We start from the raw sequence: 25,108 nt of genomic DNA, 5'->3' as shown, positions 1-25,108 counted from the left end.
TGGTATCAATAATATCCGACAGATGTGGATTATCCGCTATTTTTTGCGAATTATCCGGTGTTATTAAATAGGATTATCCGATAAATTTGGTCCAATTGACATGCCCAAACACCCGATTAGACCACTGATTAGAATCACCACATATAAATATCATATAACCCTAAACCTAATAACAGTGTCGTATGACTGTACACATAACATGTACGTACAAGCATAGCCAATAGACTTGAGAACACGTAATGTACAAGCTCACTTACCTAATAGTATATAACATATTTTGTTATGAACCAGAGAACACTATGAACCTATGATGGCTAATGTCTTGCTTGGTGCAACGTGTAAGTTATTAATTTCATTGATCAATAAAATGGATTGGTTACTTATATATTGCTCTTCTTTGCATAGATCGTGATAGATAGTATGGAAAAGATGTACATAGATTTTTTTATCCGTTTTCGGTCCGAATCTGCCCCGCTTCCACTCCGAATCCGTAGTCCAATATAATCCGTATTTGAATCCGCATCCGGTCATTATCTAATCCGATCCGAATCCGACAAAAAAATGTGGTAAAGGATATGGTAAAGGCATTATCCGATCCGATCCGATCCGATCCGTTTACACCCCTAGCTGCACACCGTTGTCGTGCAAAGTCCAACGGCGGCGACAGGCGGCAAAGAGCTCACCAGAGACGATGGACTGAAGTGAAGGTACAATTCATGCTATTGCTTCACGTGTGAAATTGAGATAGCTAGTCTGTGAAATGGATTTTTTTTTCGCTAGTCTGTGAAATGGATTTTTTTATTACTTGAGTGAATTTAGCATCGGAGCAAGTAGATGTTTCGGTGCCCTGAAATTTTCACGTGCCCGGGGCGTCTGTGTCAAAAGTGGATTTGGCACCGATTTTGGCCCAGTGCCTTAATAGTAGTATACGATAGAGACTGGCACATGGGTTATGAGAAGGGACCCAGTGACCAGAGACCGTACAAAATCCAAAATCCAGCGAACTACCGGCCCCATCAGTAGGCTTCCATACCGGTAGACCACCAGCGAGAGTAGAGAGACGCATAGGTATGGCCCGCCTGCAGTGTTCCTATGGTATCTTTAGACGAGTCGTCCCTCTCCGAACAGCCGAGCAGAGCCAGTACCAAGAAAAAGTAACTCAAACCAAACCCACCAGAGTCACTGACAGAAGGGCTCAGTTCACGCGTCCCACGATTGGGCCCAGCTGCGGTGGCACAAGCTCACAGAGTCCCGGCGACGCGCAGCCGATAACATAACAACCGGAGACTAGAGGCAGATATATATATAACGAACAGCAGGCGCAGTGAAATTGGAAGAGGAAAGCGAATTCCCCCAGAAAATAAAAAAAATCCGCGGATATGCCGAAGACCTCCTCGTCGCCTTCCCCCACCGTCGCCCCCATGAATCCCCTCCTCCCCTCCTCCTCCTCCTACCTCAAATCCCACCACCCGCCGGACCCGGACCCCGGCTCCCCGAACCCCAGCCCCTGCAGCTACCTCCTCCACGTCGACGCCGACGACGAGGCGCTGATCCAAATCCCCGGCGGCCCGAACCCTAGCCCGGGGGGGCCCGTCGCCTCCTCGCTCGCGCTGCCGCCCGTCGACCCGACGCCGCACATCTCCTCGCAGTTCTACACCTTCACCGCCGCCTCGCACGCGCTCATGCTGCGCTGCATCCTCGCCGGCCGCCCCGCCGTCGCCGAGGAGGTCCGCGCCGCCACCTCCCCCTCCGTGCTCGCCTCGTGGCGGGCGGTCTGGAAGGACCGGAACGAGGACACCGCCTACCTCACCGCGTGGAAGCGCATCCAGGACAAGCTCGCCGCCTCGGCCGACGGCCACCACCTCCACTTCAAGTCCAACCCCGCGCAGCGCGTCTCCCATGTCGGCCAGTGGCTGGACATAGTCTCGGAGGCGCACGCGGACCCGGACCTGCTCCGCCACCTCGGCCTCAAGGACACCGTCGAGCGTATCAGGCAGGCCTGGACTGTAGGAGCCAAATTCTATGGTATTCCCGAATCATTTGTCAGGGTATGTGTTGCTGCCTGCCCTGTTTGTAAGGCTGCACCTGCTGGACAGCCCGATTCTGCTATCTCGTCGCCAGGACGAGGTAAGCGGCGCCGCAGGTTTGAATATACAGAGACGCTGGATGTGCCTGCACGAGACGTGCCACGCCGGCTACAGCAGTTGGCTGCCAAGCACAAGGTGGTCCTCTGTATTAGGCAGAAGTATATAAGGTATAAGCCATTCATGGCCGAGGTGAAGGATTATGCATGCCATCGTGCTGGAGTGCCAACTTCAAGTAGTGGAAATACTGTGTCCTCTTCAGCCAGCGCCTCTGAGGCGAAGAAGCCACGGGGGCTGAAGCGGGAGCCATACCAATCCAAGAGGTGTGGCTGTGGGTTCCGTATCAGGGCTATTGTGCCCATAGCCAATTATAATGAGAAAGACAAGAGTTTTGTATATCAAGAAGAGGGCACTGCAGTGTTCAAGCTTTACGCCGTGCACTCTGGTCATGAGCCCGGGCCACTTGATGGCAGTGCTCGGATTGTTCACAGGTTAGTTGGGCATCAGGGAACATTTGAGTTCGATCCAGATATTTATGATGTCAACGAGGAAGGTGAGCCTAGCTTTACGATTAAGGGGGATGTAGATGTTGACATTGATGACTCGCATCAGGCAGTCTTGCAGCAAGTCCGGGATCTCAGAGCAGAGGTGGTCTCCCTAGAAGGGAAGGTGGCTAAGATGCACCCAGAGCTATTGGGTTCTCTTTCCAATGAGCTATCTGAGGTGTTGCACAGGATTAGGAAGTTTAATTTGGATGGCAACACTTACCAGCCAGAGGAGACATTGATGATGGGCAATGATGTCGGGGGATGGGCGACTGGTGATGTGTCGCACCACTTAGATCATCACGATGGTGCATTCTGCAAGGAGGATGACATGCTTGATGATGATGATACTGATTTTGGTTCAAGCCTTGGGCCCATCGTCTCATGGGATAGAATGGCAGCAGAGTGTGAGGACAGGAAGATGCTAATGGGTGATAGCCCAAAGTGTGATAAGTGGATGCTGAAGGAGAATGTTGGTGACTTTGATGAAAAGAGTATTCTTAACTGTGGGGATGAAGATGGTGGCGAGGATTCCAAGATTATTAAGCCATTGATGCATGATGACACTATGGTAACTGATTCAAGTTTGTTAGGCATACAAATAGACGGATTCTACTCTGGGCCCAAGTGGTATGATTCACCTGTAGGTTTAGATTCCAGTGGCGATGCAGGAGATGTCAGTTTTAGACATGGACTTGTGTGAGATTTGTGATTCACCCCTGATTCCAGGAACGTCTTGTAAATTCTGTATGCTAGAATGTCATAAGCTTGCACCAATTTAATGTAGTGTCTGTAGGTGGAGCTTCAAAGTAACCTATCTTCCCTGATATATACAGGCTGATTAATTCAACCTTCTTAACTTGTCTATAGTGCCGCTGTTGATTACTGTCTTCTTTCTAGACAGTTGAACATTGGTTCTGTTCTTAAAGTTTTTAATCATAGTATTTTACTATCTTATTATTGTACTTTCGAGCATTAACTTAATCTATGTTCTTGTGCGTGCACATGTGTGGAATTTGGCGCGCTACATCAGTAGCAGGACAATCTGTGTTATTACTACGCAAGTTGCATCATTCTCATCGTTGCTTCTTAGTTGCATCCAGTGTATTAATATTTAATTGATAACTTTAACTAAAGTGATCCTACCATACTTAGTCGTTCATTTTTGCTTTGTTTGCAATGTTGCCTATTGTTAATGCAACAGCTAAAGAAACTGAACCTGATATGATATGCTGTTGCTTATGCATTATGTAAGATACGCATACTGAAAATTCCAGAGTTCTTGTTTGGTTTAATTTATTGTAACCTCAGCCTTTCTGTGTGAGGTGGATGTTGCTTCCCTATGCATTGATTTATGGCTGACTGGTTGGTGTTTACTGTGAGAATGGATATTCCTCATCTTATGGTCACATAAGCATCATTACTTGCATAAACAAAATTGGTATCTTATTCAAACATTGTAAAGACAGGAAGGGTTTTAATGCCTGTCTGGCAACCAGTATATTTTCATGTATTCACATAATTCTTGGAACATTATGGGCAGCTAAAATCATTGATCATGCTCAGGAAAATGATTATTAGTGCTAGATGTCATAATTCTGGGCAGCTAAAATCATTGATCATGCTCAGGAAAATGATTATTAGTGCTAGATGTCATAATTCTGGGCAGCTAAAATCGTTGTTCATGCCCAGTGATTAACAGTGCTAAAAATTCTAGGGAAATTTTTGATATACATTCAGTATGTTGCTTTACAATAAAATGTTTCAGGGGAGGTTTTCTGCATACATTTACTCTTTTGAATGTGAAACCATGGTACATATGCAAATGGTGTGCCCGAGTATAACTACTGCATATCATCCAAATCCTGTGTCATTCAACACCATCGGACACAACAAATTATGAAGAGAATGTTGTTACTTTGCTGGATTGTATTTTGGGATCAGTTGAACACCATCATTTTCTTGGCTACACATGTGTGATTTTGCTGGTGATTTACCAGTGGCATTTTTGAACTGACCATTTATTCATAAGCATACATACAGGTCTGTCATCAATTTTTTAGATGTGCCTGTCTCTTTTCTGCTTATCTACGCTTATTGGCATCAGATGGCACACCGTCAGCTTGAGGTTAGAAGAACTCATATTAGTCTGTGTCCTCCATTTTGTGGCACTCTATATATACGAAAATATGTGCAGGTCAGCAAGTCATCACTGTTCACAATTTGGATGAAATGAATATCAGAAACAGGTCACATTTGAAGTTTCCTTGGACTCTTTAGTACAAGCGACCTAGCCATATCCAATGGGATAGCGGGAATTACTCTGACATATAGAATAGAAAGAATATTGACCTGGAATTACTCTCTTTTGTAGAACTGCAAGGCATTTTGTTCCCAGGTAACTGATGCTGAACGAACATCTGGAGATTGTTTCAAAGTGATATGTTCTATGCTAGAAATCGAGCAACTTTCCTACATCTTGGATTCATGCAGTGCTGAAATTTATTCCAGGTAATAAGCAGTGGCAATATCTGAAACATGGCTTCTAGAGATATTATTTCTGTAGTAATGTGAAGTCATCCTACCTGAAATTTGGCAATTCTTATTTACTCGTTACCACTTAAGGAATCATTGTTTACAGCCTGACCAACAAAATTAAGTGGAGGTTACTGAATGAGTTAATATTTGCATACCTATTTAACTAAATAGGTTATCCTTTTGTTTTTCTCCGTTATCGATAATATTCAAGTTTGTTGCGGACCTATCAAAGTTATGTTTTTTGAATACCCATGTTGTGTTTGTTGTAGGGAGGTTAGTTTATGCCATTTTGTGTTCATGAGATTGCTGACATGCATTGTTAGCCTGATTTGATCCATTTGGTCGCTTTGTGGAATGGGCTGCTTATAGGATCAACTAGTTCCTCATTTTCTTGTTAAGCTTGAGGGATGAAACGTCTAGTCTGTTATTATGCTACTGATTAGGTAACAGTACTCGTTAGGTAATTATGCTACTGATTGAGATATGCCTTATCTGTAACGTGGGATCGGGAACATCTAGTCTTTGCACCTCGCTTGTTTGTTCTGCTTGTGAGCAGCGTCTGCCCTTCCTGGAAGGGCCTACGAAAAAGTTGGAAGTGATGCCGGTAACCTGACAGCCTGCTGTTCCTTTTGCCTCTCAAGTTCATCATTGATTGGCGGAGGACGACGTTAGATCACCGCAATGCACTGGCCACTGATTTGAGTGCTTCGATGCCTGTCCATCGGGTAAAAAGTCACATTTGGTTCAGGATTTGACATACCATTTGTTCGCACTAGGCACTTGGCACTTGGTAGCCCTATCTGATGGTGTAGCTCATTTAGCTGGGACCAATTGTGTCCCATTCATCCAGCAATCTGTAGCTCTCAGAGCCGCTGATTGGGGTGTGTACTCAGTAATCACATGGTGATCTGCATACCAGTGGACGCCGACTCCACGAGGTTGTGCCGCCGGCCCCTGATGAACCCTTCCTTCTCCGTTGTCAGTGTGCATAGTCGCCACCCACCCTGGGCGAGTTGTAACCACCCACCACTCAACAGTTTTTAGCCTTCAGAATAGAACGATGGTTGGTGCATGCACATGTACTCCTGGGGCAGTCCCATGTTAACAGTTGACGCCGAGCAGTCCAATCAGCGCCTTGATCCATCCCAGGGCAACAACTGTGCACTAGGATATTTCCGACGATCGGATCTTTACAGGGAAATTGAACCCCAGTTTATCTGTATATATCGCTCTCAAGCCAACCTGGACAGTTGTAGCTCTGCAGTGAGAGTCGGTTGAGGTGAAACCGAGAGCCAGAGCTTTCTCAGGAGGTGTACGATAAGTGACTACCATGGTGTATGGCCACCTGCACATCCGCATCAAGGGTCATCGCCGTCGCGTTCCTGGCCATGTGCATTGCCTCTGCGGGCTGCGGCCGCCGCCGGTGACAAGGACGACCTGACGGCATCGTCTTAAGTCCTGCAGCGGCCCTATCTAGAACGCCGGGACCGCCGGCTTCGATTCCTTCACCCGGTGCTCCAGTGGCTGCTTTTCGCAGCCGGGTTCACCGGACCAGCGCGAGGCGGCTTGCGAGCACGAATGCGCCGACGATACCCGGATGTACCCACGGCGGTTCTTGCAGTGAGCCTCGGACGAGTTCGGTTCATCGTGTTCGCTTGGCGTTGAGATCTCAAGCGCTGTTGTGTCTGCCTAGCTTTGTGTGATTGTGTCCCTCCCTCTGCGCTGTCGTTGTGTTTTGGTCTTTGGTGCTACCATGCTTGTGCACTGTTCCAGGTGTTGAAGGTAGCCCTGTCTTTGCGCGTAGTCATCGTTCCTTTTTGCGTCACATTGCCTATGTACTGTTCAATTTGTGACTTGAATCTAGCATTAGCGAATAAAACTTCAGAGATCAACCCACAAGACGTCTTAATTCGTGTACTAGTAGCAGTATTCTATACTAGGTTGCTGATGAACTTAGAAAGTCTAAACTTGTACAAATGATCCAAGGCACAGGCCAAGTTTTTGTTTCGTTTTCTGACAGTAGGCCAAGTTTCTTCAGAGGGCTTCTTTTTTCTTTTCTTCAGAGGGCTTCTTTTTTCTTTTCTTCAGAGGGCTTCTTTATATGGAAAGAAAGCTGGAAACGTCCCTTAAAATTCAGTGGGCACTGACTGTACTCTCACAAGACCAATTTTTTTTCCAAAAGACAGCACAGACGCGCGCACCTCGAGTATCAGTTGACTCCAACTCCATCCATGCAAGCGGCGTCTCCATTCCAACCTCTAGATCAAGAATTGACGGTTGAATGTAACGATCCGTAGCCTCATATGCATCGCCATGTCATGAATCGCATCATCCCATGGTGCCTCCATCTACTGCTCAGGTCCATCGTCTACCTACGGCTGCCATGACAAGTTGACAACCACTGACTGCGGTGGTGGTCCTGTCGATACTTTTCTTTGCGGTTGCGGTTGCAGCGGCCGGTGGCGGTGGCGCCGATTGAGCCGCCGCCGACGGCGATTGGTTCATCTCTCCTAGACCACCACTAGTACTCTACAAGTATTCAGACGAGGCCGTGGTCCCTCCTAGCTAGTTGATGTTGATTCAGGTAATGTAGTATCTTTGCACCTGCCTGCTTTATGTTTATAGGGTCCTCCGTCAGTTCCATGTGTTCAGATTGTGCACTCCGCAACTTGCTTTGAAGGACCAGCGTGATGCAACAGGCTAAGGATGTGGGCTTCGTCCACCGATTACATGTCCTATACGGTGTGCTTTTTGCATGCCGCGCCATTTCATCGTGCCGTGAAATGACCGCTTGATTTAGTCTCCCTGAAATCTAATCAAGTCGATATCTAAGGGTTTGTATGCTTCCTTCTCTTTTTCCTGATTACCTGAGTTGCGTCTGCCTCTTGTGAAATGGCGCACTTCCTACGCTCTCTGTTCAAACGATGCGCAATTTGGCATCCGGCGAGTGGAGTATCAACCGCAAAGTAACAGCGGGCCCGGAGTGCGGAACTAATCGGCAGGCATCAAACCGTAAATGATGCAAGTTTGCAAGAAAAGGTACTACACGTTTCCCATGATCTTGGGGATCCATCCGACCCGATCTCACTTAGTACACCTAGATTCATTCCCATCGCATTCACTTTGCTAAAACAGTTTACAAAGTTGACCTCATGCCAGCATCATTAGCTTAGTTGCTGGCCGAATGATGAATAAAGGGCGCAACGCTAATGCTAATGCTCCCAGGCCAGATAGAAGAAATTCTGCAGACTTTTGCGGCTAGTTGGTTCAGAGAATGAATGAAGGAATGAAAGGATGAATCCGTCGTGAGCTGGAGCAGACATATTCCCAAGCGCATTGGCCCAGCTATCCCAGTCTTTTTTTTTTTTGAGGGATAGCTATCCCAGTCGAATCGGCGTGAATCGCGTTGGCCCAACTAACCCGATGGAATCAACGTGAATCGAGTTGGCCTGCCAGCCCGCGCGTGTCTTTCACTTCACTACTCCTCGGCTCCCGCGCTTTTCTGCCTGGATTCGATGCGAATCCATCCATCCAGCGGCATCAGAATCGGTTCGAGAAAATGTTCTCTCTCGCCTGGATGCGCCACGTGCCATGCGATCCATGCCTAACTTGCATAACGATCTTAACAAGCTTTTAACCACTGCCGCTCGTCATCAACCAGTCAAGCAGATACGTGCATTGCGCATCTGTACAACGAGTCGATCACAAAATTAGGCCAGGTTGGTGAGCAAACAATTTACCAACTCCGTGCGCGTGCGGTAACTCTGACGCACCACTCCACCTGGTTCTCCATCACCGAGGAGCGGCCGTCCTTTTTACCTTTGGGTAAAACCCAAGTCTGCGAAAGCGGGTCAAGCAGCACCGTTGGCCCAGCTGGCCGACCGTTACCGCCTAACCGAAAGTGAGCACGAATCGTATCTCGTGCTAAACACTGCAAGCCTGCAACTAATCTTTCTCTAATCAGAGCATCGATCCGCGGAATGTGCCACTTTCACTCGGCTCGCCAATCTTAATAATAAGCTACTCCCTCCGTTCTAAAATAAATGACTCAACTTTGTAATAACTTTAATTCAAAATAGATGACTCAACTTCATACTAACTTTAGTCATCTAGATGTGCCCTAGTTATTGCACATCTAAATGAGTGAATCAAGCATAAAGAGAAAAAAAAAAAAATATCCACACGAATCTCAACGTAAGATCAATAACATAGAATTTAGATGTGCAATACTTATGGCACATCTAGATGTGCTTTAACAAAACTGATAATCTAATTGTATTTGGCAGCTGAGGCCCGTGACTTGCAGAGCAGAGCTGGACCCAAGTCGGCTTTACGTCGCCATCCTCCTAGATCGCGGAGGATCCCCGCGCCGCGCATGCTTATCCCAGAATAATTAGCCATCAGGCACGTATCCCATTCCTTAATCAACATACTACTAACCATGGTGTTTTGCTCAGTAAACTAATCCGAAGGACGAATTTTGTGTGATCGTGACGTGCTTACGTTCTCCGACAATCAGCGTACGCGATCCACTATCTAAAACGCCCCTCACATGCGCGGCCTCCCGACCGGAGACGCCGAGCCGGAAGTGCCGGAGATGCACGACGGCCGCCTACCTGCCGTCCAGTCCAGCAGTCGCTGTTGGTTTCCTCCGCCGCCCACCACCCTCGTTTTTACCGCCTCCGCCGCCGCACGCGGCCTCTTCCCCGACGAAACCGCCCGCCATTCCGGCCGTTGTTTCCTGCGCCGCTCTGCTCCGATCGTGCGCGCACCTCGGTTTTGCGCCGCCCGTCCCAAACTCCCAGCCGGAGCCGGTGGCGTCACATGCCGCGCGGCGCGCACGCACATGCCGCGCCTCCTCTGGTGCCGGCTCACGTGACCGCTTTGGCGGGTCGACACGCGCCTGCCCTCGTCCCCAGAGCGCGGCACATGCAGGGGGCGAGCTGCCCCATGTGTCCGTACGGGAGCCCCGAGGCTGGCCAATCCGCCAGCGGCGCAGCGTGCGCGCACTGCGCTGCACGTCGCTGTACGTACGCACACCTCCACACTGCTCGATCCAGTAGCGTAGTAGCGGTGGCACCGTGTGGTGTGGGACGGGAGCTGTTGGAACGAAAAGTCGTTGCCCGCGCCAGCCAGTGGCCGAGCGCGATCTGTTTGTTCCAGCGTATGTAGGGTACGTACTCCTACGTGGGTGAGAGCGATTGGTTTGCTCGCTAAATTATCGACCTGTGCTGAAAATGGAGAGGACGAGGTGGTCGGCGATCGGGCCCGGAGTAGCATAATGGCGTAGGACGGTGATTCATTTGGTCGCCCGTCCGTCCGCCGCGAGTTTATCAGGCAGACAGACGGCACAAGTAGGTCATTGCAGCCAAGTTGGCTCGCGATGGGCCAGTAGAATTTCGGTGTGGGGCTCACGCGCGCTATACTTGCATCTAGAAGTAGTAGTAGGTTGTCCAGCGGGCACACTATCATTTCTTATCCACGGCATTGGTCCAATAAATAACGCTGGGTACTCCAGATGACGAACACTTTCCGTTCCGCTCTCGGCGATCTCGTCTTATCATCATCAACTAGTGCTGCTGCCTCCACTTTGGGCAATTAACCTGCCAAGGGGGGTACGTGCACGCGCAAGAGCTTATCTTGGCAACTTCTCACGCCAGCAACCAAAGCCTGGAGCCAGCATGCGTGTTCACATGACCACACCACACACCTGTTTACGTCGCTAGAAAGGAAGCGCATTCCAGATCTATTATGGCATTACCAAACAACAATGGAAAATGAGCCTTCAAAAGTAAAATAAAATAACACCGCACGAACAGGCCACATGTTATGTTTTTAGGTTTTCGCACCTACTCTACTTGGTTGAGAGATTCATAACCTTGTACTAGCACTGCTGCCAACGACTGTCTTGAAAAGGAGCTGCGCAGGGCCAGCGAAAGCTTTGCAGGAAATTAGCATGTGTGGAAAGGACGATGCATAATTTCTAGAGAAAAAGTCTACCAGATCTCCCCTAACCACTCTGCAATAAATGTGGCAACGCCCGTCACAGCTAAGAAACCGCGATCAAGGTAGTAAAAAGTCACTCAATTAATCAACCTGGCATTCTGGCCTGGATGTTCTGTTTCTGTTCTTTGAACTGCGAGTGGCATAGCCCACGTTATTAAATTACAAATGCATCGGGATAATAATTTCTTAAAACTCTGACGGTGGCCGAAAAACAAGCAGATTTTTCTACTGATCGGGTGAACCTTCCTGGGCGCGACGGCTTATAGAGAAGGGGAAAAAAGGGTCGAGCAGGTTCCAGGAGATGGTTAGCTTGGATGACAAGCAAGAAGATGGAGGCGGTGGCACGGACCCGTCGGCGACACGTCTGAACAGATGGGCGCGTGACGGGGCCACGGTTCGGTGGAGGTGGACCAGCCGCGGCACGTATGGGCGCGAGCCGTGGCAAGGGATTGGTGTGAATGAGCTCCTCGCGTGGGTCGTCCTTTCTGGACGCGGTTGTTGACCCGGGTCGGTGCCGGTGCCGCTGCGTGCGAAGGCCGCGGCTTTCCTTTTCCCTCCCGTAGAGAGCAACGCCGATGAAAGCTGCCTTTTGCCCTGCGTGCGTTGCGTTGCGTTGATGCTTGTAGCCCCCCCCAAAAAAAAGGATCTGAAAGAAATGTAAAGACGAAGATAAGGTGGATGTGTGTGTAGCTTGCCATGCTTGTGAAGCTACTCTACATAGCGGATGGAATGGAATGGGGACGGGTCAGCATTTCGGCGAAGGTTCAGTCAGGCGTTCAATGTTTTCGGTCTATTCTTCGATGACGATGTCTCGGGAAAAAGCAGTCAAGCACGTAAGAGTAACTCATAATCCTCTGTCACGACTAGACTAATACTACTACCGGAGGCGAGCAGAGTAGAGTAGTCTGGAGCAGCAAAGCAAAGTTGCACCCAGACGCAAGAAAGAATCTGAAAAGGTGCGCGCGCGCGTACGTGGTGACTGGTGGCAGCCACGCACGGGCCACTCGCCCGTGCCTGCCTCTTCCCACGCCCTTGTCAGTCACTCGGTCGGTCGGTCGGGATTTCCTACAAAAGCTCCCCACACGCCGCACCCTCCCTCCTCTGTTTTTCATCCGCAGTCGCTAGTCCAAGTCCAACCCCGAGTGCCCGCGAATTCCATTCCATTTGCCCGGTCCGTCCGTCCTCGGCAGCGACCGCGGTTTGACTCCGGGAACCAAAACCAAAATCCACGCCTGGAATCGCGAGGATTTGGTTCGGTTTGGTTTGGTTTGGGGGGCTCGATTTTCTCCGCCCGTTTTAGCCGACGCTGACCGAGACAACACCGGCCCTCCCCGCACAAAACCGACTGCCCGCGCCGCGATCGGCACACCGGCGCCCAAAACCCACCGTCTCCGTCCCCGCACCCGATTTTGAACCGCCCACCCAACCCAAACCTTCCTCCTCCCCTTTGGAAGGCTGGGGGAAAAGAAAGCAAGGAAGGAAACGGAAGCGGCGAGCGCGGCGATCCATCGGGCTCCGGCCATGGAGCGGTGCCATCCCTCCGAGGTGTACGAGCTCTTCGTCCGGCACATGAACACCCCGAGGTAAGGACGCGGTTCTTGATTCTTGCGCTCGTTCCCCGGTCGATTTCGAGCGGTTTGTTGAGCGTTTGTGCGGGGTGCAGGGTGGTGGTGGACAACGGGGTGTGCGACACGGCGACGCTGGTGCAGGTGCACAGCGCGCGGAAGCACGGCGTGCTGCTGGAGGCCGTGGCCGCGCTGTCGGACCACGGCGTCTGCGTCCGGAAGGGGTACATCTCCTCCGACGACGGCCGGTGGTTCATGGACGTCTTCCACGTCACCGACGCCGCGGGCTGCAAGGTCGCCGACGCCGACAAGCTGCTCGTCCGGCTCGAGTCCTCGCTCGCCGCCGCAGCGGCCGCGGCCGACGCATTGCCGCGCCCGGCGGGGTGCGACTCGCCCGCCAAGGAGGCGCTCTGCCTGCTCGAGCTCATCGGCGTCGACCGCCCGGGTCTCCTCTCGGAGGTGTTCGCCGTGCTGCACGACCTGCGCTGCAGCACCGTGGACGCCAAGGCGTGGACGCACGGCGGCCGCGTCGCCGCCCTGGTGTTCGTCCGCGACGAGGACACCGGCGCGCCCATCCACGACGCGGCCCGGATCAGGCGCATCGAATCCCGGCTCAGGCACGTCCTCCGCGGCGGCGCGCGCGGCGCGAGGACGGTCCTGCTCGACGCGGCGGCGGTGGGCAACCTGGACCGGAGGCTCCACCAGCTGCTGAGCGAGGACAGGGAGGCCGACCGCCGCGCCCCCGCGGAGGGGCCGACGGCGACGGCGGTGGCGGTGCAGGAGTGGGGGGAAAGGGGGTACTCGGTGGTGACCGTGAGCTGCCGCGACCGGCCGAAGCTGCTGTTCGACGTCGTCTGCACCTTGACGGACCTGGACTACGTGGTGTACCACGGCACCTTCGACACCGACGGCGATCACGCGCAGCAGGTGAGGCTTCTCGCAGTTTCTTGTTCAATCGATCCACAGGATTTTTCCTTCTAGAACAGCTTGTGTGCCCTGTATTTCCGGGAGCTTTAAATTCCCCTCTTGATAGTTCTTGGCTCGGGCTTCCTAGACGTTTCTTTGCCCTTCCATCGATCTGTCCCCATTGATTACCTGCTTAATTCAATTTTACTACAGTTCTTATGGTTGGCTCCAAACTAGTCTGAGCGGGCAAAAAGTTCAAATGGGATCAGCTTTTCCCTGTCGTGAAATGGGATTAAGTTTCACCTCAATCACATCACCCTAGTAGGAATATCTCGTAAAATTGCGATTATTATCATATGATTAACTTAAGACCCTGTCGAAATGATCATCTCCTGCAAGAAAGAATTCAGATTACTACATGTAGTAATTGCTATGATCTGATTTCCGTTTGCTTTGGCTTGGGCGCAGGAGTTCTACATCCGGCGGCTGGACGGGCGGGCGATCAGCTCGGAGGGCGAGAGGCAGCGGGTGATCCAACGCCTGCAAGCGGCGATCGAGAGGCGCGCGTCCGAGGTACGTCCTAATTGAATATCTCCTTTCCTTGCCCTCCATGCCACGCCACCCTGGACAAAAAAGCACCCGATCCCCCACCAAGGAGTCCCTTTCCGCCCAACTTTCCACTTGAGCGCCATGTGTTCGGCCGAATACCTCGCCGACTAACCCGATCCTCTTCACAGGGCGTGAGGCTGGAGCTGCGCATCTCCGACCGGCGCGGGCTGCTGGCCTACGTGACGCGCGTGTTCCGGGAGAACAGCCTCTCGGTCACGCACGCCGAGATCACCACCCGGGGCGACATGGCGGTGAACGTCTTCCACGTCACCGACGTGGCCGGCCGCCCCGCCGACCCCAAGACCATCGACGAGGTCATCCACGGGGTCGGCACCGAGAGCCTCCGGGTGGACGAGGAGCGGTGGCCCCGCCTGTGCTCGACGGAGGGGGACGCCGGCGGCGGCGGCGGCGCAGGCGCCGGCCTGTTCTCGCTCGGCAGCCTGGTGAAGAAGAATCTCTACAACCTTGGGCTGATCAGATCCTGCTCCTGCTCCTGAAGGACCGGAGGAGGAGGACGCGTGTCGGACGGAATGCTTGTGTGAATACGGGACGGTACAGGGGCTAGTTTGTAAATTAAGTAGGTCTTCTTTTCTTTTCTAGGTCTAGCGGTTACGTGTACATAGCAGACACGAGGAAGTTGCTGGTGGGTCATGTATGTACGTATGTTCCGCTTACGTGCAAGTAGACAAATAGACCGATGTAAATAGGGTTGTACATACTACTAGTATGATGATATACTAGTGCTTTAGTTCCTTGTACCGGCTGTTTTAGACGTGCACAAATCAAGTAAATTAAGCTGCCGGTATAGTAAAAAAAGACATCTAGATTAAATACCTGAAAAATCATACTTTGTCCCAGAGAGGTACCCGCGCATATAAACTTTGTCGAGTTGTATAATGATTAAAGTTGTGTGTTGGACACTACTTCAAAGTAGATGTTTTTCTTTTGGGAAAATTCAAAATAAACGTTTAGGCCTCTTTGATTCACATCATTCTAAAAAGTACAGTATTAGATAAAAATGTAGTAATTGTGTATAAAAACAAAGGATTGGAGGATATAAATAAATTGCAAGCTTGGGTGTTTCGTTCACAGGAATAGAAAAACAAAAAGGTCATAATAAATAGGGTCAAATCAAAATTAAACAACAAGAGAAGGTGCAAACAGAGTTGAATCAGAATCGAACCACATGAAAATACATAATTAGCATGTTATCATGGCACTAAGATCTCAGTCTCGTTATTCATCGTATGGATTTAAAAAGAGGTCTAAGTTTTCTCTCTGAAACTTAGACCAAAGGAAAATTTCCTTTGCTACATCCTTTTAAGGCCTTAAAGGTGATGGAGATTTCATTTTTCATACTGTGCCAGGGAGCTGCTATGTTTGCAGGTGCTTATTAGCCTAGAACAGAGTTTTTTTTTTTGAATTGAGGGGCATGCCCCCGATTTCATTTCATTGCATGAAAGGAAACCAATAAAACAGATCAAGTATTCTTCAGATCTCATCCAGCCCCCAGATGTCCTACCATGACATCCAAGCATCAGCAACTAGACAACCAAGAGAATAAAGCTTGCAACTAAAAAAACTCCACACTTATAAAAAATGCACACACATGGCTCCTCTTCCCCACCCATCGCCACATACTCTTCAGGGAGGACAGAAGTTCAGCTAACAGTACAGACATAATTACTTTCCGATATCAAGACGTTTCACCTCCCATGGGCGCCCATCCTCTGCTCTTGTTGAAGAAACCGTTCGCAACATAAACCAGCAGTGCTGCGACGGCCCGCAACATCTGTTGCCCTTCTTTTCTCTGTAGACCAGTCCAGTAAGACATCCAACAAGATATTTGAAAGAACAACACACTAGGGTCATGAGGATAAACATGATGAAATGTAGCAGCATTTCTAGCTTTCCACAAAGTCCAAAACACCGCAGAAACACCCACTGCTATTGTTTGCCTACTATTCTTAGGAGCCTAGAACAGAGCTAGCCATGCATAAGCAAACAACTCGTGCCGTACCCTGAATCTGAAAAGCATCCCAGTGGAATCGCGTATATATATGCTACCCCTCATATGATACGTAACCGGACATTTCAAACTGCATTGACGACGCAACATTTCCATGGTGCTGCCATGTGTCAAAACAAGAAAACCTATAAAAACCCAAACGTCACAAACCGGCATTATGAAAGTCCAAATGTAGGCCAAAAGGAAGATTAATCAACGCAGTATGACGATCGATTCGACACGATTTTGTTTTTTTTGAACTTTGCAGCCACCGATCATCCACCGTGACAAGAAACCCTGCAGAAAAGTTCATTTCTCTACCCAGCAGCGATTCATTCGTTGAGTTTTAGTATCAACCCATAGAATAGAAAAGCACTTGACTTGGCCACAGGCGCGCTACAAAATCGACTTGCGGCAGGCCAGTGATCCACGAGGCGTCCATGCGTGACATCTGAGATCAGGCTCACGACCCTGTCTGTCCCCGGAAAAAGAAACATACCAGCCAGCCGACCACGTATGCAACCGTTTCGTGTCTCGCTTTCACGAGAATTTTCGCCATTCGCATCGGTCTCAAAGCAAGGCACCAACAATTACTTGTATAACCAACACACACAAAGGCCGTGGAATTCTTTGTGGCGAGCGAGGACGCCGACGCTCGCCCGAAACCAGCCAAGCCAGATGATGCAGAAGAAGCAGAGGGATCTGATGGAGAGTGGATGCCAAAGGGCCCAACCACCACCGACCTACCGCCCCAACCGCCGTTGATCGAACCAGAAGCACGCTTGGCACAGTAGTAGTACCGACGAGACGATACGCCCGCGATTGCTTTCGGGGCAGCTGAGAACTGGGCGACGAAAAGGACCGGTTAACAGAGAAGTTTATTTCGCCGCTCGAGATCTGAGATGGCGTTGGTTTTGGTTTGGTTGGTTTGGTGGGGGCGAGCCGTTGGTTTCCTCGTCACCCGATCGGATCCGGGCGAGGACGACCGGTGGTTGCGGCGTCCGTCGGTCCACGCGGAGCAAAACGTGCGGGAAATTACAGCCACCTTGTGTGTGGTAGCATGAGCGAGGAAATGGGTTTGGCACGTCGGCAGCCATCGTTACCGTTTAATTAATCAATCAACCACAAGTTGACAACTGGGTGAAAGGCCTCTCTGCAAATTGCGATGGATCGTACCACTGTCATGGTTGGTTACCAACTCAAAAAATGTAAAATCGTGGTTGGTTACCATCAGCGGATTGCATTGGTAGAATTGAGCGAATAGGCCTGCTCATTACACACTGGATTAAAAAAAAGGATATGTAAATCCGGATCGTGTGTTAGGGGAAACCGTTCGTACTAGGAACGGGTGGCATTGAGTGGCAGTGTCGAGGGGCTCCTGGCGTCGTGTCGGCCCAGATCTGAAGCGGCCCGGCATGTCTATCAGCTTGTCCAGCTGCAGGGGTTTTGGTCTCGACCGGATACTTGGTGCACATGTTGCGTATGCAACCTGCTTTCGCCTACCTACTATCTAGGCGGCGAGGACGACGCCATTGCTGGCTTCGATTTCGACAAGGATGCTGAGGCCGCTCGCTTCTCGTCTGGCCCTCAAGAAGAGTGTACTCCAGAACCTACTACCAATTAATTCCCGGAGGCCTTCAAAATGACAGCTCCACAACTCATGTGCCTTGCCAGGACGGGATCATGGCAGCATGAGCAACATTTATACTGATTATGTGGTAGCTAATGATAAACCGTCTCGGGAAAGTATGTTGGGTAGCGGATTGATTTGGCCTAGCACAGCCAACTTGTGAGGAAGTATCATACCAGACAGATGCACTGCGTGCTATGAAAGAATGGTTCTTCCCCAACCCACTAAAGCGGGGCTGGACAAGGGCATTATATATACAGGGCCGTAACCGATCTGTAGTAGGTATGTACAAAAGAATTTGTGGCCATTTGCCAGCTTATCATGAAGTGATGAAGGCGTGGTTCACACAACCAGTTACGACAGCGCACGAGCAAAGCATCAACTATTTTTGTCAGTTTTTTTTTCTCCTTTTTCGAGCCTACACTGGGTCACTGCTTCGAGGTATTATCCTTACGGGAAGGCCAGCTGGCATGCTGTCGTACGCATCAGCTGCTGCGCCGGGTCGTTCATCGGTGAAATGAAGACCCAGCCCATCCTCGATGTAGGAGTCGTCCATATACCTCGTCTTGGACAAGGCTTGGGGATTTCTCCAGCTCCTGGTGCTGCTGCTTCTGTTGTCGCCCTGCTCCAGATCACCCTCGCTTCCCTCTGATATATCGTCACTGTGATGGCTGGAATGACAGTCATTGCCTGCCATATTATGATATCCAAATGCTGGAGGCTCGAGAAAACTGCCTTGCGGATCATGGGAAGATGCAGGGGCCTGGTTCCACCAGTTGTTGACTGTGGAACTGTCTTCGTTACCGTTCTGCTTTGTAGGAGCATGCCGGAACAAAGTGCTTGATGTAGATGCTCCCATATGACTCTGAACCCTTCCGTACAGATCAGAGTAATAATCCTCATCTTCTTCAATTTCAGATGTTTCCCTTGCTAGTTGACTAGTGTTCTGACCAGCCTCGAGGGATGCTTCGTCAAAATGGGGAGCTTCAGTTCTATCCACGCGTGGTGAATGCCGCATGTAATACCAATCCAGAATATATGGGTGAATTCTTTGATCTGTGTCCAGCAATCCTAAGGGATCCAAATTATAACCAGCAGGTGGGAAGGCCTCTGCATGGTTACGGATAATACTTGGGAGCAGTTGATGGAAGATATCATCCCTTTGACCTGTACTATCCACAAAGCCTGATGCTTCCATTGCCTGATACTGCGCAACAGCTTGTTGACGTATTTGTCTTTCCTTGAACTTCTGTAGGTTATGTAAGAACTGTTTGCCGTCTGCACTTGATGCCAATGATGGATAAACATTCTGGAAACTGCAAGCAATTATGTAATACTGTTAGACTTCAATCTTGTTGTTTCTGTTGGTGTTAATGTGTGTCAGTGTGAATGGATGTCTAGTAGTTAGGAAAAAGTGAATGGTAGCTTCGAAAATCACAGGATCAGTGCTATCTATACCTCTGCATTGTCCCACTACAACCATAAGGTAACACCAACAAAATAACAGCGTTTTTTTTGGGGTAATACTAACAGAATGATAACATGGTTGCAAGATATACAAGATTAAAAATTACTTCCTCCGTCCCATAATATAGGACGTTTTTGCAGTTTAAATTGAACTGCAAAAACGTCTTACATTATGGGACAGAGTAGTAGTATATCATGTCTTAGGAGAAAAGCGCACTCTGCTATATTGAATTGCCTCAAATTTAACTAAGTGTTGAAAACACACACTGTTTTAACAAGTTAGCTAACATTTTCCATATTTTGCACAAGTTAGACAGATTGTTATTTTTTAAAGGATCATCATCTTCTGAGAATGGGACAGCAGAGGAAATACATACTTCCAAGAAAATAACTCCTTAAATACACCATTTTTTGGCGGGAAACTACTTAAGTACACCAAGCTAGTAAGAAGCATGTGAAGTACTTGAAAGATAATTTACCTTAAGAATGATTTCTCCATTTTCCCTTGGGAGCTCCTCAGGTTTTTAGGTGCATCAAATGGAGAACCATAGTTCCTATTGCCATGTCTTCTGAAGTCGAACAAGCTTAAACTATTGAAACACAGCAAAGCAATGATGTTAAGTGTTGCACTGCCTCAACAAAGATAGATGGTCGGAACATAAATTACGAAGAGACTTCAGCAACTGACCTGCATACATCTCCCACTCCATCTACATAAATTGTGAAGTCCGATATGAAGTGCAGAATGTCATCAACACGCTGTAAATTTATAAGAACTCACAGCTGTTACAAAACTGTAGAGAAACACATTCATCGAGCTAGTTCAGACCATTACCTTTGGTACCTCAAAAATGAGCAAGTAAGGAGTGATGAAAATGGACACCATCTCTTCTAATAGCATTACTATGGTATACTGCATTCACAATATAACAAGACACTTCTCAGAGCTTATAATAGAAAAGACAAAACACATAGCCAATACAGACATATCCTGGACCTCAACCACTGACGAAAATCTAATGCAAATGGCAGATGATATCTAGGAAGCAAACCACTTCGCTGAGTCCTGTTAATCTAAACACCAAAACTAACCTTTTTTATGCATCAATCTTTAACTGAAAGAGATGTATAAAAACTTGAAAGTTCAACATTGTCATATCTCTATCGGGAAAAAATGCCATTTATATATTCACCTATTAATCAATTTAACTGTCCCATGCTAGAAAAAAAACTTTTAACTATTTTTATTATCAAAAGCCAGATGCCACATGAGTATTATCTGAATCAAAACAGCACTATAGCTGAATTCAGGTACCTGAAATAGTGTTTCAAATTCTTTCCGAACCAGTTCATTGCTCTCTTTACCACGCCACCGCTTCGGCATGTAATGGGTTTGCTGGACAACGAGGCACATAGCACCTTCTGGGTCAATTACTTGAAGCTCATCAGCCACTACTTTTCGACTTATAGCTGCTATTGTTCCAAAAACAATAGTATACCAGAATAGATTCCTTCCGAAAATCTTCAAAAGTTATGGATGTGAAATTTTAGAAGGTGCATAAAATGCATGTAAGAGAAAGACAGAAGGTGCTGACAAAGAACTTACATGACCCTCAAGGATGGATTCGCCCAGAAATCCCATAATTATAAGAGCACCAGCCAAACCACCAGAAACAAAAGATACAAATTTTGCTATGATAGAAATTAGTGGCGTAGGAAATTGCTTCAAGTAATTCAACGAATGCACAGCACTGTTGTTCATCCTATGTCTGAAGAAATGGTCTACCTGAAATTATTGTAAGCAGTTGAGTTTTAGAGACAACGAAGGTAAAAAGAATAGTATATATAGCCCTCAACAGACAAGTTGCTTGCAGCTAATATGAGGCTTGTTAGCCACATAAATCATGAAAATAAGAGGCAAATGATGTCAAACATTCAATTAAATCAGTCAATAGTAGTAGTGGTGACTAGAATTAATGAGTTATGCATGAGAAGCTACCTCATTATACTCCCTGAAAATCCACCTTGATAAATTTGACCATCTTCTGGATGATGCTGTACTGGGATGATTATAAATTTCTTCAGCATGCCTCAGAATGAGGTACACCAATGGGAAAATTACAAGGCAGGGCGACAGGATCAACATTGCAATGCCAACAAATACAAGTCGTTTTTTCAATGCAGCTGGGCTTGCTAGAAAATCTTTTCGAACGCAGAATTTACTGCAAAGCAAAGGATACAGGTACTCAGTGCAAGTAACTAAAGTTCGCCAATAGAGAAAACTCCGTTAACCAAACAAAATCTATGGAGCCGTCCAAAAGCAATGTGTGGGTTCTTGCTAAGCTTCACAGTGGATGACATGCACACTGGAAGCTGCGGAAATATCATGAGTACATATGCATCTGTAGCCTGTAGGTGCTAACATCTAAGGCAATGTATCCTATGCATCGTGACCACTTGCTGCATCCTTGTATCCCCTCAATCCAAGCCTTATCCTTGCACAAGGGGACGGATAAATACACAACAGGAATATGATGCATAGGATGCTGTCACACGAGCTGCTGGGTGAGATCTGAACCAGTGAATAGAAGTTGGATTCATCATAATTACTACATGATTGACAAATAATTGACCTAAATAAATAAGGTATTGTGTAACTGGTTATCTAGAAAATTATCTGTAAAGCAATAAAGCTTGGACTATATGCTGCATCAGCAACTACATATTTGGTAGCCGGTAACCAATTATCGTACTATTTGCAGTGAATGGCAAATATCAAGGTTTAGACAGTATATATGGCTTAGTTGAGCAGGCAGTGGCTTAACAGCTTACATGGACTGATGAAGGGTGTTTCTTGCCTGAGCTTATATAAAAAGCAGGAGCACAGTGTAGAAAAGCAAATACAAGCATGATCAACCAGATAGTGAAAATAATTTTAGCCGAACAGATAGTATTGTGATAGTTATTACTCGTTCAAATAAACACATAAAGAGTAATCAATGCTTAAAAATACTGAAGTACCAAGTTTACCTGTCAAACATACTCTGGAAGATGCACCAATTTAAGGTCCATTCTAGGGCTTTTGGAAGTATCACATGATTTCTCCTGTCATGTACATGAGATTTGACAGTTGGACCAGCACCAGGAAGCCAAGGACGAATTGGAAATGAGATAATGCCTTTATTCACCATCCCTATCAAGTAATTTTCTTTCCTCATTATTCTCATGATAATATCATGCTCCGAGAGATCCCTAACAACACAGAGTTTTTTAGACTTTTGTAGCAGGACAACCTTCTCGATTATTCTGGGCCATGATATCGTCTGGATCTCAAGATCTGTAATCTTAAGGCTACGAAAGAAAAACAAGGGTTAAGTTATAAATTGTTGTGGGCTATAACACACACACACACACACACACACATGCATGTGCGGCAAGCTGAATATTACCTATTATAGTAGAAGTCACGTGCATTCAGTGTACTTTTCAGTTGTACAAAGAACTTGAGGAAGTTGATAAGTCCATATGTTACCAATATAATCATTGATCCAACAGTGACCATTTTAGGAAATGTAAAGGGTACTAATGGATTATGCTTGATGGCTGCCATCAGATCACATGGTTTTTCTCCAGACTCAAGTGCCTCCACACCACATTTCAAGTGGCCGATGGCATTCCAATCAACATATAAAAAGAAGAACCCAATACAGCACACCGTGAACAGTACATTAAGGATCTCTATTATCCATTTGGTAATGATACACCTTAGTCCCTTTGTGCAGAAATATTCATAAAGCCTTTCGAAGAAAATATCCAGGTCAGGGATCGGTTCTTCCTTGACGCCTTCACCATCGAGAAGCCTAGATGGGCTCTCACTTCCAGAACTTGGCAATCTTCGGTAGTCCGACAACTCAATTTCAGGTGGAATGTCAATGAGCAGTTGTGCTGATAATGGTGATTCTCTTCTCCAAGGCCACTTAAATAACGTTTGTGAATTTGTGTCCTTCGAAGGGAAGGACATCATTCATGAAAAGGAAAGCCAATGCCAATTGGAATCCTTGCCATGCCACAGGAAATGACCTAGAAAGAGAGCGAAGAGGATGTTAATGACTCACATTTTGAGTAACACCAGTCTCCTGAAGATCTACAGGCTACGGGTATGGTAAATCGAAGAAACTGAAGTAATGTCATACGCAGGCAATATTTTCCCCACCTGGACAAACCCAAGGGCAAGCTCTGAAGAAGCTTAATAAGGCAAGTATATTGGAAAAACATTCCAACACAGTGAACATATAAGCATCAAACAGTTTGGCGCAAATCAAATTAACCAACGTTAAGCTTACAAACACCGATCAGCAACCATATGCTGCCAAACTAAGGAATCAACCGCCGCCAAGAGGCCCAGCGTAATTGCACCATCTCCTCCCACGTATTCTTTGTTATCATCAGCGGAGCAATCCGGTTCTCCGCACCTCAAGGTCGGCAGCTAAACAACACGTTTGAGCTAACTTGTAGCAAAATCCCTACAGCACAGCGCCCGAACCACCATATAAAGCATGATCATCACAACCACTAAAGCTTTCCCCCGGCCAACAGCAAACACCCAAACCTAGATCAACTGGCTTGCCAGAGCTCGGTTTAATCTCATAATAAATCGTAATAAAATAAAATAAATAAATAGAAAAAGAGTCGTGAGCGGATAAGAGAGAGGGAGGGGCGGAGTCCAGCACCGACCTGATGGGCACCGGCGGGCGCCGGCGCGCCGGCGCGACGAAGGGCGGGTTGCGTGAGGAGGCGGCGGCGGCGGGGGGGCGAGGGTTTCGCGGGAGGAGGAGGTGACTTGCGGTGGACTGCGGCTCGTCTGGTTGGGAAGGGGAATCGGACGCACGGGGGGAAGACGATGAGAGGGGGAAGACGGAGGCGGTGCGTTTCGGGAGAAGAGACGTGACGGGATCGGGGGATGGAAGGAATCGTACGGGAAGGGGATAATAATTTGTTCGTTTCCTTTATCCGGGGTTTTCCCTTTGCTCTGCGTCGCGCTGGTCGCCGAGTTGATTGGGAATCGTAATGTCTTGCGTACAGAGAATTGACGGTCTGGTTAAACTATCGGCACACGCGCAAAGCACGTTTCAGGTTCCAGCTAGGGGGCCGACCCTGATCGAGGGTGACCCTACCATTCATCAACCGACAGCGACCCTTCATGAGCGGTCGGTGCTCGTCTTCTGCTTGAACTCTGCCGACACGGTCGATAAGTGCTGGGTGAAGTCCAAGGGCATTGGGATGCACTTAAGCTTCGGGGCCCTGCAGAAGTGAGTTGGACCATTGACGGTGCCTTGGACTCGGGGGTACTAACTTAGTCGGCTCGTAGTCCTCGGGCTGGGCTAGTGGGCCCTCATTCCCACTAAGGAGGACTTCGGAAGCTACACGCCTGGACGCGATCAAGACTGTATTTGCCGAAGACTTGATGTATACTCGAAGACATCTTCTACCGCCTCCATGCGATCCCCTTGGATACCGACCAAGTAACTCTAGATACCCTAACTAGTGTGTATATAAGCCAAGGGGTTTAGCCCGTAGAGGGGACCGAATCACGACTACATTCACCTGGCCCTAGAGTTAGAACACAACTTACGATCTCGATGTAGATCAAGCTTTACTTGATACATCTCCATCAATATAAACAAGAGCATGATGTAGGATTTTACCTCCATCAAGAGGGCCCGAACCTGGGTAGACATCGTCTCCTTTGT

General features: G+C 48.2%; 3 protein-coding genes across 3 annotated transcripts; 2 read left to right on the top strand and 1 right to left on the bottom strand.

Moving 5' to 3' along the window:
- The first annotated feature begins 1,342 nt into the window (after positions 1–1,342).
- LOC123098064 (uncharacterized) lies at positions 1,343–3,479 on the top strand. The gene has a single exon (XM_044519940.1). It carries the CDS (start codon positions 1,380–1,382, stop codon positions 3,330–3,332), a length of 1,953 nt encoding a protein of 650 aa, XP_044375875.1. The 5' UTR covers positions 1,343–1,379; the 3' UTR covers positions 3,333–3,479.
- An 8,694-nt stretch (positions 3,480–12,173) lies between these two features.
- On the top strand, positions 12,174–15,071 carry LOC123098063 (ACT domain-containing protein ACR8). The gene is made up of 4 exons (XM_044519939.1): positions 12,174–12,756; positions 12,837–13,665; positions 14,113–14,217; positions 14,382–15,071. The coding sequence occupies exons 1-4, from the start codon at positions 12,695–12,697 to the stop codon at positions 14,748–14,750; spliced, it is 1,365 nt and encodes a 454-aa protein (XP_044375874.1). The 5' UTR covers positions 12,174–12,694; the 3' UTR covers positions 14,751–15,071.
- Positions 15,072–18,089: 3,018 nt separating this feature from the next.
- LOC123098062 (autophagy-related protein 9) lies at positions 18,090–24,350 on the bottom strand. The gene is made up of 10 exons (XM_044519938.1): positions 24,093–24,350; positions 22,808–23,438; positions 22,389–22,709; positions 21,358–21,580; positions 20,965–21,144; positions 20,674–20,880; positions 20,194–20,271; positions 20,047–20,117; positions 19,838–19,948; positions 18,090–19,207 (listed from the first exon to the last, which is right to left on the bottom strand). The coding sequence occupies exons 2-10, from the start codon at positions 23,380–23,382 to the stop codon at positions 18,310–18,312; spliced, it is 2,664 nt and encodes an 887-aa protein (XP_044375873.1). The 5' UTR covers positions 23,383–23,438; positions 24,093–24,350; the 3' UTR covers positions 18,090–18,309.
- Between the last annotated feature and the right edge of the window lie 758 nt (positions 24,351–25,108).

This window comes from Triticum aestivum, chromosome 4D (assembly GCF_018294505.1).
Source record: "Triticum aestivum cultivar Chinese Spring chromosome 4D, IWGSC CS RefSeq v2.1, whole genome shotgun sequence".
NCBI lineage: Eukaryota > Viridiplantae > Streptophyta > Magnoliopsida > Poales > Poaceae > Triticum > Triticum aestivum.
This window is presented reverse-complemented; position numbering and strand designations above follow the sequence as displayed.

What these genes read in the sequence shown, in the direction of transcription:
- LOC123098063 (XM_044519939.1), top strand. Translation starts at nt 12,695, where the DNA reads ATGGAGCGGTGCCATCCCTCCGAGGTGTACGAGCTCTTCGTCCGGCAC. An exon ending in ACGGCGATCACGCGCAGCAG is followed by an intron (nt 13,666 to 14,112) that starts GTGAGGCTTCTC and finishes GCTTGGGCGCAG; the next exon opens with GAGTTCTACATCCGGCGGCT. An exon ending in TCGAGAGGCGCGCGTCCGAG is followed by an intron (nt 14,218 to 14,381) that starts GTACGTCCTAAT and finishes TCCTCTTCACAG; the next exon opens with GGCGTGAGGCTGGAGCTGCG.
- LOC123098062 (XM_044519938.1), bottom strand. Translation starts at nt 23,382, where the DNA reads ATGATGTCCTTCCCTTCGAAGGACACAAATTCACAAACGTTATTTAAG. An exon ending in CGTGACTTCTACTATAATAG is followed by an intron (nt 22,710 to 22,807) that starts GTAATATTCAGC and finishes TTTCTTTCGTAG; the next exon opens with CCTTAAGATTACAGATCTTG. An exon ending in ATGGAGAAATCATTCTTAAG is followed by an intron (nt 19,208 to 19,837) that starts GTAAATTATCTT and finishes AATTGCTTGCAG; the next exon opens with TTTCCAGAATGTTTATCCAT.
- LOC123098064 (XM_044519940.1), top strand. Translation starts at nt 1,380, where the DNA reads ATGCCGAAGACCTCCTCGTCGCCTTCCCCCACCGTCGCCCCCATGAAT.